The sequence below is a fragment of the Panthera uncia genome, chromosome B4 (genome assembly GCF_023721935.1).
Source record: "Panthera uncia isolate 11264 chromosome B4, Puncia_PCG_1.0, whole genome shotgun sequence".
NCBI lineage: Eukaryota > Metazoa > Chordata > Mammalia > Carnivora > Felidae > Panthera > Panthera uncia.
This window is the reverse complement of record NC_064809.1, coordinates 16,375,023-16,390,184: the sequence shown is the minus strand read 5'-3', so window position 1 is coordinate 16,390,184 and position 15,162 is coordinate 16,375,023. Positions and strand designations below refer to the sequence as shown.

General features: G+C 37.6%; 1 protein-coding gene across 1 annotated transcript in view; it reads right to left on the bottom strand.

The window, feature by feature from the left end:
- Positions 1–554: 554 nt before the first annotated feature.
- The window catches only part of SLC39A12 (solute carrier family 39 member 12), an 83,988-nt gene continuing 69,380 nt past the window's right edge, over positions 555–15,162 (bottom strand). The window contains exon 12 of the mRNA XM_049626902.1: positions 555–1,103. Within this exon, the coding sequence (XP_049482859.1) occupies positions 975–1,103 (129 nt within the window). The 3' untranslated portion in view covers positions 555–974. The remainder of the gene's footprint in view (positions 1,104–15,162) is intronic.

The following is a 15,162-nucleotide window of genomic DNA, read 5'->3' as shown; positions in this document are numbered from 1 at the left end:
CACTCTGTTAAAACTGTGACAGTGTAGGGGCGCCTGGGTGGCTCAGTCAGTTGAGCGTCCGACTTCGGCTCGGGTCATGATCTCAGGGTTTGTGGGTTTGAGCCCTGCGTCGGGCTCTGTGCTGATAGCTCGGAGCCTGGAGCCTGCTTCTGATTCTGTGTCTGCTTCTCTCTCTGCGCCTCCCCTGCTCATGCTCTGTTTCTCAAAAATAAATAAATGTAAAAAAAAAAAAAACAAAACTGTGACAGTTTATGCATTGATCTACGGCCTGACTTAAGCTTTTGTTATTTAAAACATTTTTTTGAACTTCCCTTTTTGTTTCCAGTTCTCCTTACCTAAAACAGGTTTCATTTAGTGATTAGATAGAATGTTCATGTATTATCCTCTAGGCTTCCTGAGTTTGCTGATGTAACATCACTTATGAGCCAGTGGGCAAGGCTTCTAGAACTATACTATATTGGTTTTGCAAGAGTTGGTTCAGAATCTGACACTCAGAAACAGAAGGTAATACAAATCACCACATTAACACTAGGCTTTATTACATTTGTCTGTCATTTAGTTTCCTTGGGGTTTGTCATCTTACAAGCAGAAAAATATTGACATCACAGAAGCTGCAGCCAATTTATCCCAACAGGACTCTGTCCACTTCAAATACTACAAACAAACGTTCTTTATTAGCAAAACAATATTGTTTGAAAGTTTCCCAGAATTAATTTAGAATTTCCTAATTACTAAAAAAGATACGAGTTCCATCATGGTGCTGGGGACTAAATCCAGAATTTCAATTGAGGGCAACGTGATCTTCGTATCCTAAAACAAAAGTGCCTTATAAAATTAATAACTTAATGAACTAAAAGACACATACTTCGTCTAAGATAACAATAATTAATTTACAATCACTATATAGAGTATGACAAAAGAAACAAAAGGAGGCCATATAAATTCGTTTTTTGAAGAAGTGTGAGACTCTTAACTTATATTTTAATATTTTGTTCATATATAGCCAACAGTAAGAGAGAAAGCCAACCTAGGGTCAATCCAAAGTTCTGCAGGAGAAACATCAACCAGGGTCGCCGTGTTTGAACATGAGTCATTTCAGGAAGCTAAAAAAAGAATAAAAAACCAGAATAAGATCCAGATATATTCACTGCTGGGAAAAGTTTGGTGGGAAAACATGAGACTGTTATTCAGAACCTAATAACCTTTCAAATTCCCAAAGCAGTTACAAAATGCTTAATACCTACTCCCAACCAAAATTTGAAAATGTAAGATAAATTAAGTCATTTGATTGCGGTTAGAAGAATCCTAGTGTTGCCAGAAGTCTTAAAATGACAGTTATCAACTGAAACCAAGCGCAATCCTTCTTATTTTTGTTTACTGTAAAGTAGACAATAGATGAAAAGTATTACTTTTGACTGTTCTGTTAGGTTTATGGAGCCATTAAACTTACTGGTTGTTACAAAGCACATATTTGTTTCCTTTCAAAGAGATCTTCAAGGTCTTTCTGACCTTCAGAACAATAAAGGAATCAGGCCCTAAAGCTACATTTTACTCTCCTAGAGGCGAGTGACAAGGGTTTTGTTTGTGAAATGGCTTTAACACCATTGAGAGCAAAATGTTCCTGGGAGCATCTAGGAACAGCACCTCAAGGTAGTATTTTTTCTTTCTTTCTTTTTTTTTCACTTGGCCTTTATTATTTTTTTTAATATGAAACATTGTCGAATTGGTTTCCATACAACACCCAGTGCTCATCCCAACAGGTGCCCTCCTCGATGCCCATCACCCACCCTCCCCGCCCTCCCACCCCCCCCCCATCAACCCTCAGTGTGTTCTCAGTTTTGAAGGGTCTCTTCTGGTTTCTTTTTTTTTTAATTGAAGTACAGTCGACACACAACGTTACATTAGTTTTGAGCGTACCACCTAGTGACTTACCACCTCTATACCGGATGCTATGCTGGCCACAAGTGTAGCTGTCATCTGTCACCTTACAACGCTCTTACACCGTGGACTATATTCCCTGTGCCGTATCTGTCCTCCCTGTGATGTGTTTTTGTCTCACATTCTTTCAAATCCCTCACCCCGGGAAGGTGAGCGGAGATCTCTCATATGACATAGTCATTTCTATTAGAAAACAGGCTTAGGTCAGCCTGGAGGGGAGACTTAACTCACCCATGCCATTGTTGACATTTTGGGTTGGATAATTCTTTGTTACGGGGGTTGTAGGACGCTTAGCAGCATCCCTGACTTCTGCCTGACATATGTCAGCTGTACCTCTGACCCCAGTTGGGACAACCAAAAATGTCTCCAGATGTTGTCAAATTTCCCTGAGGAGTAAAAATCACATCTGGTTGAAAACTGGGTTATTTACAGCAAGAAAAAGATAAAACGTATAAAATGTGCAAGGGTTTTAGATTTACGGCAAGAGAAAACAGGTTGATATACTTTTTTTTTTTTTTTTTTTTTACCTTGACATGTTTTTTTCAGGCCTGTACAAGAGCATCTGGAATGTTCTATTTGGGTATGCTTGAGATGGATATTTCTCCCTTTTAAAATTAGATTAATGGACAGAATGAAGATTAGGATTATTGTGTCCTGCTATCTTACACCCTAACACGGAGCAGTGGACTAGAAGGCAAAGGAGGATCCAGAAATGCTGTCCTGGGTGGACGACCTTAAAGAAATTATGTGTCCTATTGGTTTGTCTCCGCCATGGTTAAACATCAGGTCAATGATACTACTTGAGAGTAATACTATTTGGTTCATTATCTATTATAAACTCAAAATGAAATTTGAAAATCCATAGAATATTCCCAAAGAGCCAACAATTTATGGTAATCTGGAGGGATTAACAAGATACATGCATCAGAGTCACCCCATACATCTGATTCTCAATAGCTTGTAAGCAATTTCCAACAGTTGACTCCAAGGCCAGACAACATGGGCCACCAGTTCCCTTCTGACTCAATAATTTATGTTTCAGACCATCTTGGTGACACAATTATGCCATCCCTGGTAACATAAAGGCTGAAGCTCTGACCAGCCTTATTTCCAAATACACTAAGGTATTGAGATATTGTGTAGTTCCCTCTCCTCCCTGTTTTTCAAGCAAGGTAATTAATGTTCATTTACAAGATGTGGATGAATTTACAGCTCATCTTATGTCCACTGTGTCCAGCACTACCTGATTGTTCATCTCTGATGAAGTAGAAGTGATTTCTAAAAAGATTTTCTTGGTAAATGCCCATAAAATGTGAATGATTTGCTGAACAATCATGCTGTTTTCAATGACTTGTTGAGAAAGCTACTTCAGGCAAGACAGAAAGCAAGGTGACGAAAATGGTTCTGGTTCAAAAGATAGAACTTGAGATTTATTTTCAAACCACCAGTGTCTTCACCTACAATTGAGAAAGCTCATTTTCTAATTTTCATCTTTGCCTCAAACTTCTAGTCAGGATCTTTCATTGGAAAGAAGTAGGTCTTGATTAGGTAGATTTAATAGCCAAAAACTCGTAGATACAAAAACACAGAAATTAAATGAGGGTCCTGGGACTTCCCGCAAAATCTCAATCAGTTTCTGTCATGACTCAATCCAAAGAAATGCCACAATTTTTAAAAACGATTGTTTGATCTATTGTTTTCCTCACTAGCCTGTTTGTAGACCGGCTGTTTGCTTGTAGTGTGTGACACACGATAGAATTGAATAAATGTGTTTATAAGAGCTTCCAGACTCTGTCAGTGGCCCCATTCCCAGGAAGAAAACCAAGAATCCTTTATTCTGAGTATGCACATGGCATTGTCCACAAGAAAACATCAGGAGGATTTTACAGCTCCAGGAGCCACCGTTCACATGAACTCAATGTCTTCTGGGAAGTTTTGCAACTTAAGATGACATTTTGAAAATCCATAGAATATTCCCAAAGAATATTCCCCTGTGCATTCAGAAAGGGGAGTGAGCATGTTATCTCTAACCGACTCATGGGAAGCCAAAGCAAGCTTCCCGCCATCCCGACCTTGGTGGACATTTCTGAGGCACGTATATTGATCTCCAAGGGGCCTGGAACACATAGCCCCAAGAGAGTACACGGGGCAAACACAAACAAGACGGAGGGCCAAAGATGGAGTTGTTACAGTGTACAATCCTCTGTCTACTACAGTAATGAGATGAGCGGGCTTCTTGTCCTAGTTCTGACATCACATTCATGTGACTTTGAGTAAGTCATTATCCTCCTTGAGCCATGGTTTCCTCAGAACCAAAAGGAGTTAATAATTTAGCTCTCGCAGGATTATGAGGAGTAAATGGGGTGCAGGATATAAGAAAGGGCATGATAAAATGGATGTAAATGAAAGTAAGTGCTGCATGAGACCTGTAGCCAGAGCATCCTGAAAGACTTCAAGGGAACGATGAGCTGCTAGAAGGCACACCCATCTAGATGGATGGCAAGATATCACAGAGTCGGGGCACCTGGGTGGCTCAGTCAGCTAAGTGTCTGACTTCGGCTCAGGTCATGATCTCACAGTTCACGAGTTCCAGCCCTACATCAAGATCTGTGTTGACAACTCAGAGCCTGGGGCCTACTTCAGAATTTGTGTCTCCCTCTCTCTCTGCCCTTCTCTTGCTCTAGCTCTGTCTCTGTCTCTGTCTCTGTCTCTCTCTCTCTCTCAAAAATAAATAAACATTAAAAAAAAAAGACTAATCTTGTAAGCCTATAGAAATGGACAAACAATGAAAATCAACATTTAAAAAAAGTTTAAGGAGATTCTCATCTTGATACGGATCATCTTGATTTGGATGATCTATCTGAACTTTGCACGTTCGCATGTAAGTGGATATTGGTAAGAAAATCAAGCTAAGCTTGCTTTTGAGAAAATACTTGGCTTTTTTTGGGATGATTATGGATGAATATATAAATTGTAATATCTCTTGGATATGCACCAAAATACCAGAGAGTCTCACAAAAAGTCTTTCCAAAAGACACAAATGTAAAATGCCAAATCCCAACCGTGTCTGATTACAACATTTCACTTTCTTTGAACTTACCCACATTTTTGTTATCATTTCAGTCAGTAAATTTTGAAGGGACATAAAGATATATATGCATTCATTTTTAAGAGTATATATTTTGTTTTTTTCTTTTTAAAAAATTCCTGACATGAGTTTTAGTGCTACCCATTTTCCCCTGGATTTCAAGAGAGAAAAGTCCCTTTTTCCTCTAGGGCAATTAGATTCCCTTATTGAATAATTTTACAGATCCTGATTATATCCTAAGACTAGAGGGGGTGAAATGATGGATAGAGTATGTTAACAATGAAGTAAAAGGTCAGGAAAAAAGAGAAATGTTAGCAAAACACTTTTGCCCAGAGATAGAGCTAAGAGATATGTTTTTTAGATTGCTGCCAGAAATTTGGAAATCTTGAAGCAGAAAGCAACTTTCTTTTTTACCTCCATGTTTAGCAAATTCCCCAACTCAAATCAGTGGATGCCAAAATATGACAGCCAAGGAATTGTAATGTTCTGGCAAAAAAGAAAAAGAAAAAGAAAAAGAAAATCTTTACCTTTTAAAAGCCTTTTAACATGCTTTTTTTTTTTTTTCAAATTTGAATCAGACACTGGAGACCAATTCCCTAGATGGACCAAGTCTACATGGTGACTGACCTATCTGTAGATAATGGTCCCTATATTTCTATTAACTAACTGAGATGTAGGTATGTCGACCAAACCTCTGATTAGAATTTCTGGACACTTAGAAAGTGATATGAAGCACATGATTTATACTTGAGTCAGTCTCCATAACTGTATTCACAGTCTTAACTTTTTAAAGGGAATGCTCACAGAGAATGTTAGAACACGTGAGGAAAGAAAGTGGATAAATTCTAATGTCATGTGCCTTGTAATAATTATATACTAGGGAGGACTTATCACAAAGGAGGATGATCTATAAAACATTCTCTAGAACTAAGATTTTTTGTCTCTCCTTACACATCTAAGCTGCAGAATCTTGCTGTGCAAAGCCTTCTCTGTCTACTTCTATCTGTAATCTGAAACTGGTTTCTTGTGGGTATTAAAGATCTATCGGTACATATTTCAACATTTACTTTCAGTACAGATCACAAATGTGTGTACCGAAAAAGAAAGTTTAGCATCCAATGCTTCTACAAAACACCAAAAAATCAAAGTCCTTTCATTATTAAAAATTTATAATTTAAATATAAATATTCAACATTCACTTATTTAAAAAAATTATTTTTAATGTTTATTCATTTTTGAGACAGAAAGAGGCAGAGCATGAGAGGGGAAGGGGCAGAGAGAGGGAGACACAGAATCCAAAGCAGGCTCCATCCAGGCTCTGAGCTGTCAGCACAGAGCCCAACGGGGGGCTCAAACTCACAAACCATGAGATCATGATCTGCGGCGAAGTCAGGCGTTTAACCAACTGAGCCATTCGGGTGCCCCTCACTTATTTTTTTAAAAGTTTATTTATTTATTTATTTATTTTGAGAGTGAGACAGAGAGTGTGAGAAGGAGAAGGGCAGAGAGATAGGGGGAAGGAATCCCAAGCAGGCTCTGCAGTGTCACTACAGAGCCCGACATGGGGCTCGAACCCACAAACCATGAGATCATGACCTGAGCTGAAATCAAAAGTCAGATGCTTACCTGACTGAGCCACCCAGGCGCCCCTCAACATTCACTGAATTGAAGACATTTGGTGATGTTTCTTATGAAGGTAAAATTGTAATTTAAATGTTTTTCCTCTCTCAGGAATACGTAGCTTTTGACATTATTAACTTTCAAGAAAATAATTTGCTTCTCCATTCATGAGGCTCTCTTGATAACTGACTTACACCATCTTCTTTTCAGAAGGACCCTAAAACCCATTCATTATGCACATGGAGTTAGGTATGCATTTGCATTTGCTAAAAGGAGCCACTCTCGTTCCTAAGAAATATGATGAGAGACAAAACCTCAGAAACGTATTTTGTAGGCTATCCTAGTAATACTTACTCTCACTAGGGGCACACACTCCATAGGTTGTTCTAATTGTCACATTTTTATTATTTTTATTTTTTTAAGTTTATTTATTTTGACACAGGGAGACAGCAAGTGAGTGTGAACGGGGGAGGGGCAGAGAGAGAGGGAAAGAGAGAGAATCCCAAGCAGGCTCTGCGCTGTCTGCACAGAACCCAACATGGGGCTGGATCCCAGGAACTGTGAGATCATGACCTGAGTTGAAATCAAGAGTCAGACACTTAACCAACTGAGCCACCCAGGAGCACTTGTCACATTTTTAAAGAACTTAATTGTGTCTTTGCAGAAGACCCACATCTGAGAACAAGATGGAAGTTTGTTAGTGAAAGTCATGTTTTGGCCTTTTTTTTTTTTTTTTTTTTGGTAAAAAAGATGAACAAACTGAAAATCAACAACTGTTCTCAGATATGACAGAAAAGTGAGGTCCAATGACTGACCCAAACGTTGGAAAGAAAGTCAAGTGAATATACAGAATCACAACTTACCTGAGCAGAAACCTACAGGAAGAAACTTTTGTGGGACCCAATAAGCCAAGGTAGGGAAAAAGAAACACACAAACCTGTAATTGACAAATTATTACAGGCTTAGTGTAGACAAGCCTAAGAATTAAAAAATTTAGGGGGACCCTAAGTCTCAGAGGGTCCCCACACTTTTGTTGATTTTACTGCCAGGAGCTCTACCAAATTCTCAAGTGAATATTGGGGGGGGGGGGGGGAATCCCTTTGTGCTTTTATCAGGAGGAAGATAAAGAAGCCATTTTGAAATCCTTTAGAGATTCTGATCTTAACAAGGATTTCCCTTATGAGAAACTATTTTATCAAAGTCTAACCTGCTGGAGTTTTATCAGAGCCTAGGGAAGGGAAGTCCTCAACTTCACCCCACTCTAGACATTTTCTTCCACCTAAAGGGGGAGGAGGCAAGAAGGCAAGAAGTTCACAGTCTGGAAGCACAGGCTCCCCACAAGACCAAGACCTAATCAAAGAACTATGGAAGGCTCCCCTTCTCTCCATGCCTTACCACGATATTACTACAGGACTCTTGACCACACAATTCCTTTTACCCAGTACAACAGGTCGTGCTTTCAACCAAAATAACATGAATTACTAGAAGGCAAAAAACACAGTTTAAAGAGACTGAACAACCTTCGGAACCAGAGTCAGATACAGCAGGAAAGTTGGCATAATCAGGCCAGGAATTAAAAAAACAAACAAACTGTGACTCATACAGTAAGGGCTTTAATGGGAAAAGTAGACAACGGAAATGATAAAAGATAGATAATATAAGCAGAGAGATTCTTCTAAAAAAGAATCAAAAAGAAAAGTTAGAGATGAAAAACACTGCAAGAGAAAAGAACAATGATGGGCTCATTAGTGTACGGGACATAGCTGAGGAAAAACTCTGAGTTTGAAGCTATGACAATAGAAACTTCCAAAATTGAAAAGCAGAGAGAAAAAAGACCCCAAAACCCCAAAACATAATATTGAAATCAGAGAGAAAACGTGTAATATAGGTGTATTGGTAATATCAGAAAAAAAAAAAAAAGAGAGAGAGAGAGAGAGAGAGAATGGAAGCAATATTAGAAGCAATAATGGCTGTGAATTTCCCCCCCAAAAATATCAGGTACCAAATCCCAGCTCCAAAGAAGCTCAGAGAATAGCAAGCGGAAATGTGCCAACAAAACAAAACAAAACAAAACAAAACCAACCAACCAACAACAAGCAAACAAAAACAAAACACCCTTCACGTAGGCATATCATTTTCAGACTTTAGAAAAACAAAGGTAAGAAAAAAACCTTAAAAGATGGCAGAGTAAAAAACAAAAACAAAAACAAGCAAGCAACCAAAACCAAAACCAAAACCCAAACAAAAAACTTATACAGAGAGGAGCAAGGACAGAATTATATCTGAATTCTCCTCTGAAACTATGCAAGAAAAAAAAAAAAAAGAATGAGAGAAAATGTTTAAAGTGTTGAGAGAGAAAATCACCAAGTTAGAATTCTGCACCTCCAAACTTTTCCAAGAGTGAAAGGAGGGAGCGCCTGGGTGGCTCAGTCAGTTAAATATCCAACTCCTCATCTCGGCTCAGGTCATGATTATACAATTCGTGAGTTTTAGCCCCGCGTTGGGCCCTGTGCTGACAGTACAGAGCCTGCTTGGAATTTTCTCTCCCTCTCTACCCCCACCCCACTCATGCTCTTTCTCCCTCTCTCTCAAAATAAATAAACTTAGAAAACAAAAAGAGAGAAAGGAAAATAAGACTTTATCAGACAAACAAAACTTGAGTAAATCTGTTGCCAGTAAAAAATGTTAATTGAAGTTCTTTGGAGATAGGAAAATGATAAAGGTCAGAAACAGGGATCTACACAAGAAAGGAAGAGCATCAGAAAGTGAATAAGTGAAAGCAAAATGAAAACTTTTAGGTTTTAAAGTTCTAATTGATCCAACAGATAATGGTTTCTTCAAAATAATAGCAACAATGTATTCCATTCTGTATGCTTGTGGTGCCTATGTATGTATGCTTATGTAATATTGAAATAATTGACAGAAATGATGCAACGGACAGGAAGGATGGATTAGGAATATTTTCTTATTACAAGCTACTTTTATTATCCATGGAGCAGGGTTATTTGAAAGAGGAGTTGGATGACTTGTAAATGTATACTGAAAACTCTAGAGTAACCACTTAAAATACTCAAAAAAGAAGTATAATTCATGTGCTAACAAATGAGTCAAGTGGAATTATATAAAACGCTCAATTAAAATCACAAGACAGAAAAGGTGTGGAAGGCAAAAAAAGGTAGCCATAAAGAACAAAAGGCAACAATTAGAAAACAGTAACAAATACGGTAGATTTTAATCCAACTATATCAATATTCACTCTAAATGTCAATAGACTAAATACACCAAAAAAAAAAAAAGAGGGATTTCAGAACGGATCAAAACATGAGACCCAACTATATGCGTTCTACAAGAAGTCCATTTTAAATATAAAGGCACATATCAATTAGAAGTAAAGACATGGATGAAGATATATCATGCTAACACTGAGTAAAAGAAAGCAAGACTACCTATGTTAATTTCAAACAGAGCAGACTTCAGAGCGAGAAATGCTATCAAGGATAAAGATGGGCATTAAATAAAAACTAAAGACTCAATACTCCAAAAAGACATGACATTTCCTAATATGTGTGTACCTAACAACAGAGAGTTAAAAAATGTGAGGGGCGTCTGGGTGGCTTAGTCGGTTGAGCATCCGACTCCAGCCCAGGTCATGATCTCACAGCTCGTGAGTTCGAGCCCCACATCAGGCTCTGTGCTGACAACTCAGAGACTGGAGCCTGCTTCAGATTCTGGGTCTCCCTCTCTCTCTGCCCCTAACCCACTTGCATTCTGTTTCTGTCTCTCTCAAAAATAAATAAACATTAAAAAAAGATGTGAGACAAAAATTGATAGAACAGCAAAGAGAAAGAGACTGATCCACTATTATGGTTGGAGACCTTAACATGCTTCTATCAGAAATGGACAGATGCAGCAAAAGTTGATTCTATGAAAACATCAATAAAATCTATAAGCCTCTACCCAGTTAAGAGAAACAGAAAACATAAATTACTGATATCAGAAATGAAAGGGGTATCACTACAAATACCAAGGACAATAAAAGCATAATAAATGGATGTTATGAACAACTCTATACCCACAAATTTGATAATCTGGATAAAACACAAAAATTCTTTTAACAGACAACTGCTAAAACTCATACAAGAAAAAATATACAATCCGAATAGGCCTATATCTATTTTTAATATTGAATCAATAATCAATAACCTTCCAAAACAAAAGTACCATGCCCAGATGAGTTCACCATTGAATTCAACGAAACATTTAAGGAAGAAATTATACCAATTCTCTACAATCTTTTCCAGAAGACAGGGGCAGAGGGAATACTTCCTAACTCATTCTAAAAGGCCAGCAATATCTTAATACCAAAACTAAAGACATTGCAAGAAAACTATAGAGCAATATCTCTTATGAACAGATATGAAAACTTCTCAACAAAATATTAGCAAATTGAATCCGACAATATGTAAAAGAACTACACACCACAACCACATGGGATTTATCTAAATACATAAGACTGGTCCAACATTCAACAATTAATACAGTCTATGTGCAACATCGACAGTCAAAAGAAGATATTAATAGATGCACAAAAAGCACTGGAAAAATTCCACACTCGTTTATGATAAAAACTCCCAGCAAACTAGGATTATAAAGAAACTTCCTCAAATTCATCATGAACATCTGTAATTAAAAAAAAAACAAAACCCTACAGGTAACATCATGCTTGGTGAGAAACTAGACTTATTGCTAAGATCAGGCACAAGGCAAGGATGTCCCATCCCACTGATGCTTTTTCAACATCAAGTTGAAAGTCTTACTGAATTCAATAAGAGGAGAAAAGGAATTTAAAGGAATATAGAAAAAGATCATTTATGTATAAAATGCAAAAGAATCATCAAAAAGACTCCTAGAACCAATAAGTGCTTATAGCAAAGTTGCAAGATACAGTAATAGACAGTAATATACAAAAGTTGACTAATTTTTTACATATGAGGAATGAACAACTGGAATTTGAATTAAAAACACATTAGCATTTATGTTAGCATCAAAAAATGAAATACTTAGGGATAAATCTAAAAATGATGTGCACAATCTGTGTGAGAAAAAGCGTAAAGTTCCAAAAAAAGATATCAAGGAAAAAATAAAGAAGCATAGAGATAGTCCATGTCCATGGATAGGAAAAATCAATATTGTCAAGATGTCAGTTCTTCTACAGATGCAACACAGTCCCATCCAAAATCTCAGTAAGTTATCTCATGGCTGTTGACAAACTGATTCCAGGATTTATATGAAGAGGCAAGAGACCGAGAAAGGCCACCATATAATTGAAGAAGAACGAAGTGGGAGAGCTGACACTGTCAGTCTTCAAGACTTAATATAAAACTGCAGTGATCACAACAGTATGGAACTGGTGAAAGGACAGAAAGACAGATTACAGGAACAGAACAAAGAGGCCAGAAATAGACCTATATAAATATAGCCAACCGGTCTTTGACAAAGGAGCAAAAGTAATAAAATGGAACAAAGATAGTCTTTTTAAAAAAAACCTGCAATGAATCTATACACAGACCTTACATCCTCCATGAAAATTAAGTCAAAATGAATCATAGCTCTAAATGGAAAACACAAAAGTGTGAAACTCCTAGAAGATAACAGAGGAGAAAACCTACATGATCTTGGGTACAGTGATGCCTTTTTTAGATATAATACCAGAGACATGATTCATGAAAGAAATCATTGATAAGCTGAATTTCATTAAAATCAAATTTTCTTCTTTGCAAAAGACATATCAAGAAAATGAAAAGACAAGCCAGAGATTTGGAAAATTTTTTGGCAGAAGACACATCTGATAAGAGACTGCCATCCAAACATACAAAGAACTCTTGAAATGCATAAATAGGAAACAACCCAGTTTCAAATCATGGTTAAAAGGCCTGGACAGACACCTCCCCCAAAGAAGGTACACAGATGGCAAGCAAGCATATTCAGAGGTGTTTAACATCATATTTCACTAGGAAATGTCAAACGAAAACAGCAACGAGATATCACAACGAGATATCACAACTATGACCACGGCCAAAATCCAAACATCGATGACACTGAATTCTGACAAGGACCTTGAGCAAGAGGGACTCTCATTTAATGCTGGTGGGAATGCAAAATGGTATAATCACTTTGGAAGACATTTGGAAATCTTTCCTGGAACTAGACATACTCTTATCATATGATCCGGGGATGACACTCCTTGATATTTCCCCAAATATATAGAAAATTTATGTTCACTCAAAACCCTGCACATGGATATTTATAGCAGCTTTGTTTGTAACTGCCCAAACCTGAAAGTGGCCAAGATGTTCTTCAGTGGGCGAAAGGATAAATGCACTGTGGTATATCCAGATATGACATAGTGCCAAAAAGAAATGAGCTATCGAGCCACGAAAAGACTGGGAGAGACCTTAAAACCATATCCCTAAGTGAAAGAGGCCAGTTTCAAAAGGTACATACTGAATGATTCCAACTACACTGCATTCTGGAGAAGGCAAAACTATAGAGATTAAAAAATATTCGTGATTTCTAGGGGCTAATGGAAAGGGAAGAGGCAGGACACAGAGGATTTTTAGGGCAGGGGAACTATTCTACACATTACAAGGGTGGGTATGTGTCATTTGTCAAGACCCATAGAACATACAACACCACATATGCAATAAATGTGAACTCTGGACTTTGGGTGATAATAATGTGTCAACAGAGTTTCTTAATTATAACAAATGTACCTCTGTGGTGCAGGATGTTGAGAGTGGGGAAAAGCATGCACGTGGAGGACAGATGTTATTTGGAAATTCTCTGGACTTTCTACTCAGTTTTGTCATGAACCTCAAACTGCTCTCAAAAATAAAGTTTTTTAACTAAAAAAAAATCCATTTCCCAGTTACACTAACCATATTTCAAGTGCTTGATGAGACAGCCACACATTAAAAAAAAAAAAGTCACTAGATAAATTAAAGAAACACTTTGCGGGAAGTATAGGCCCACTGGGAGAAGAATTATAATGGTTATGGATCATTCTGTATTTCTTCTGCCCACACATTCCTATTGCTCTAAAAATAGGAGAAAAAAGGAGAAGAAGGAAAGGCTAAAGTATATTTTAAGTTACTGGACTGTTTAGTGGCTTAGGTCAAACTAGAGAGTGCCATTTCAAAGTCTTCTGTTTATACTCAGAAGGATCTTTTTTTTCCCTAGTATTTTCCACAATCTTATACCTGTATAACATCTGCATATTATCAAATGCATGAAAAAAAATGGACTTTAGAATATTCACTCATCTGGGTATTTACAACAATGTTAATAAAGCATTCAGTTAATTTTTTCTTTTGATCTTTTGAAGGGTCATTTGATAATTACTCATTGATAACATGTTATCTAGAAAATGATTAAAAAGAAACATTGGTCACTCTGGAGAATTTTTTAAATTAAATAGATAGGTAAGTAGATAGTTTACTATGGTTCTTTTTTTTTTAATATGAAATTTATTGTCAAATTGGTTTCCATACAACACCCAGTGCTCATCCCAACAGGTGTCCTCCTCAATGCCCATCACCCACCCTCCCCTCCCTCCCAACCCCATCAACCCTCAGTTTATTCTCGGTTTTTAAGAGTCTCTTCTGGTTTGGCTCTCTCCCTCTCCAACTTTATTTTTCCTTTCTCTCCCCCACAGTCTTCTGTTAAGTTTCTCAGGATCCACATAAGAGTGAAAACATATGGTATCTGTCTTTCTCTGCCTGACTTATTTCACTTAGCATCACACTCTCCAGTTCCATCCACGTTGCTACAAAAGGCCATATTTCATTCTTTCTCATTGCCAAGTAGTATTCCATTGTATATATAAGCCACAACTTCTTTATCCATTTATCAATTGATGGACATTTAGGCTCTTTCCATAATTTGGCCATTGTTGAAAGTGCTACTATAAACATTGGGGTACAAGTGCCCCTATGCATCAGTACTCCTGTATCCCTTGGGTAAATTCCTAGCAGTGCTATTGCTGGGTCAGAGGGTAGATCTATTTTTAATTTTTTGAGGAACCTCCACACTGTTTCCCAGAGCAGCTGCACCAGTCTGCATTCCCACCAACAGTACAAGAGGGTTCCCATTTCTCCATATCCTCGCCAGCATCTATAGTCTCCTGATTTGTTCATTTTGGCCACTCTGACTGGCGTGAGGTGGTATCTGAGTGTGGTTTTGATTTGTGTTTCCCTGATGAGGAGCGACGTTGACTATCTTTTCATGTGCCTGTTGGCCATCCGGATGTCTTCTTTAGAGAAGTGTCTATTCATGTCTTCTGCCCATTTCTTCACTGGATTATGTGTTTTTTTGGGTATGGAGTTTGGTGAGTTCTTTAAAGATTTTTGGATACTAGCCCTTTGTCCGATATGTCATTTGCAAATATCTTTTCCCATTCTGTCGGTTGCCTTTTAGTTTTGTTGATCGTTTCCTTTGCAGTGCAGAAGCTTTTTACC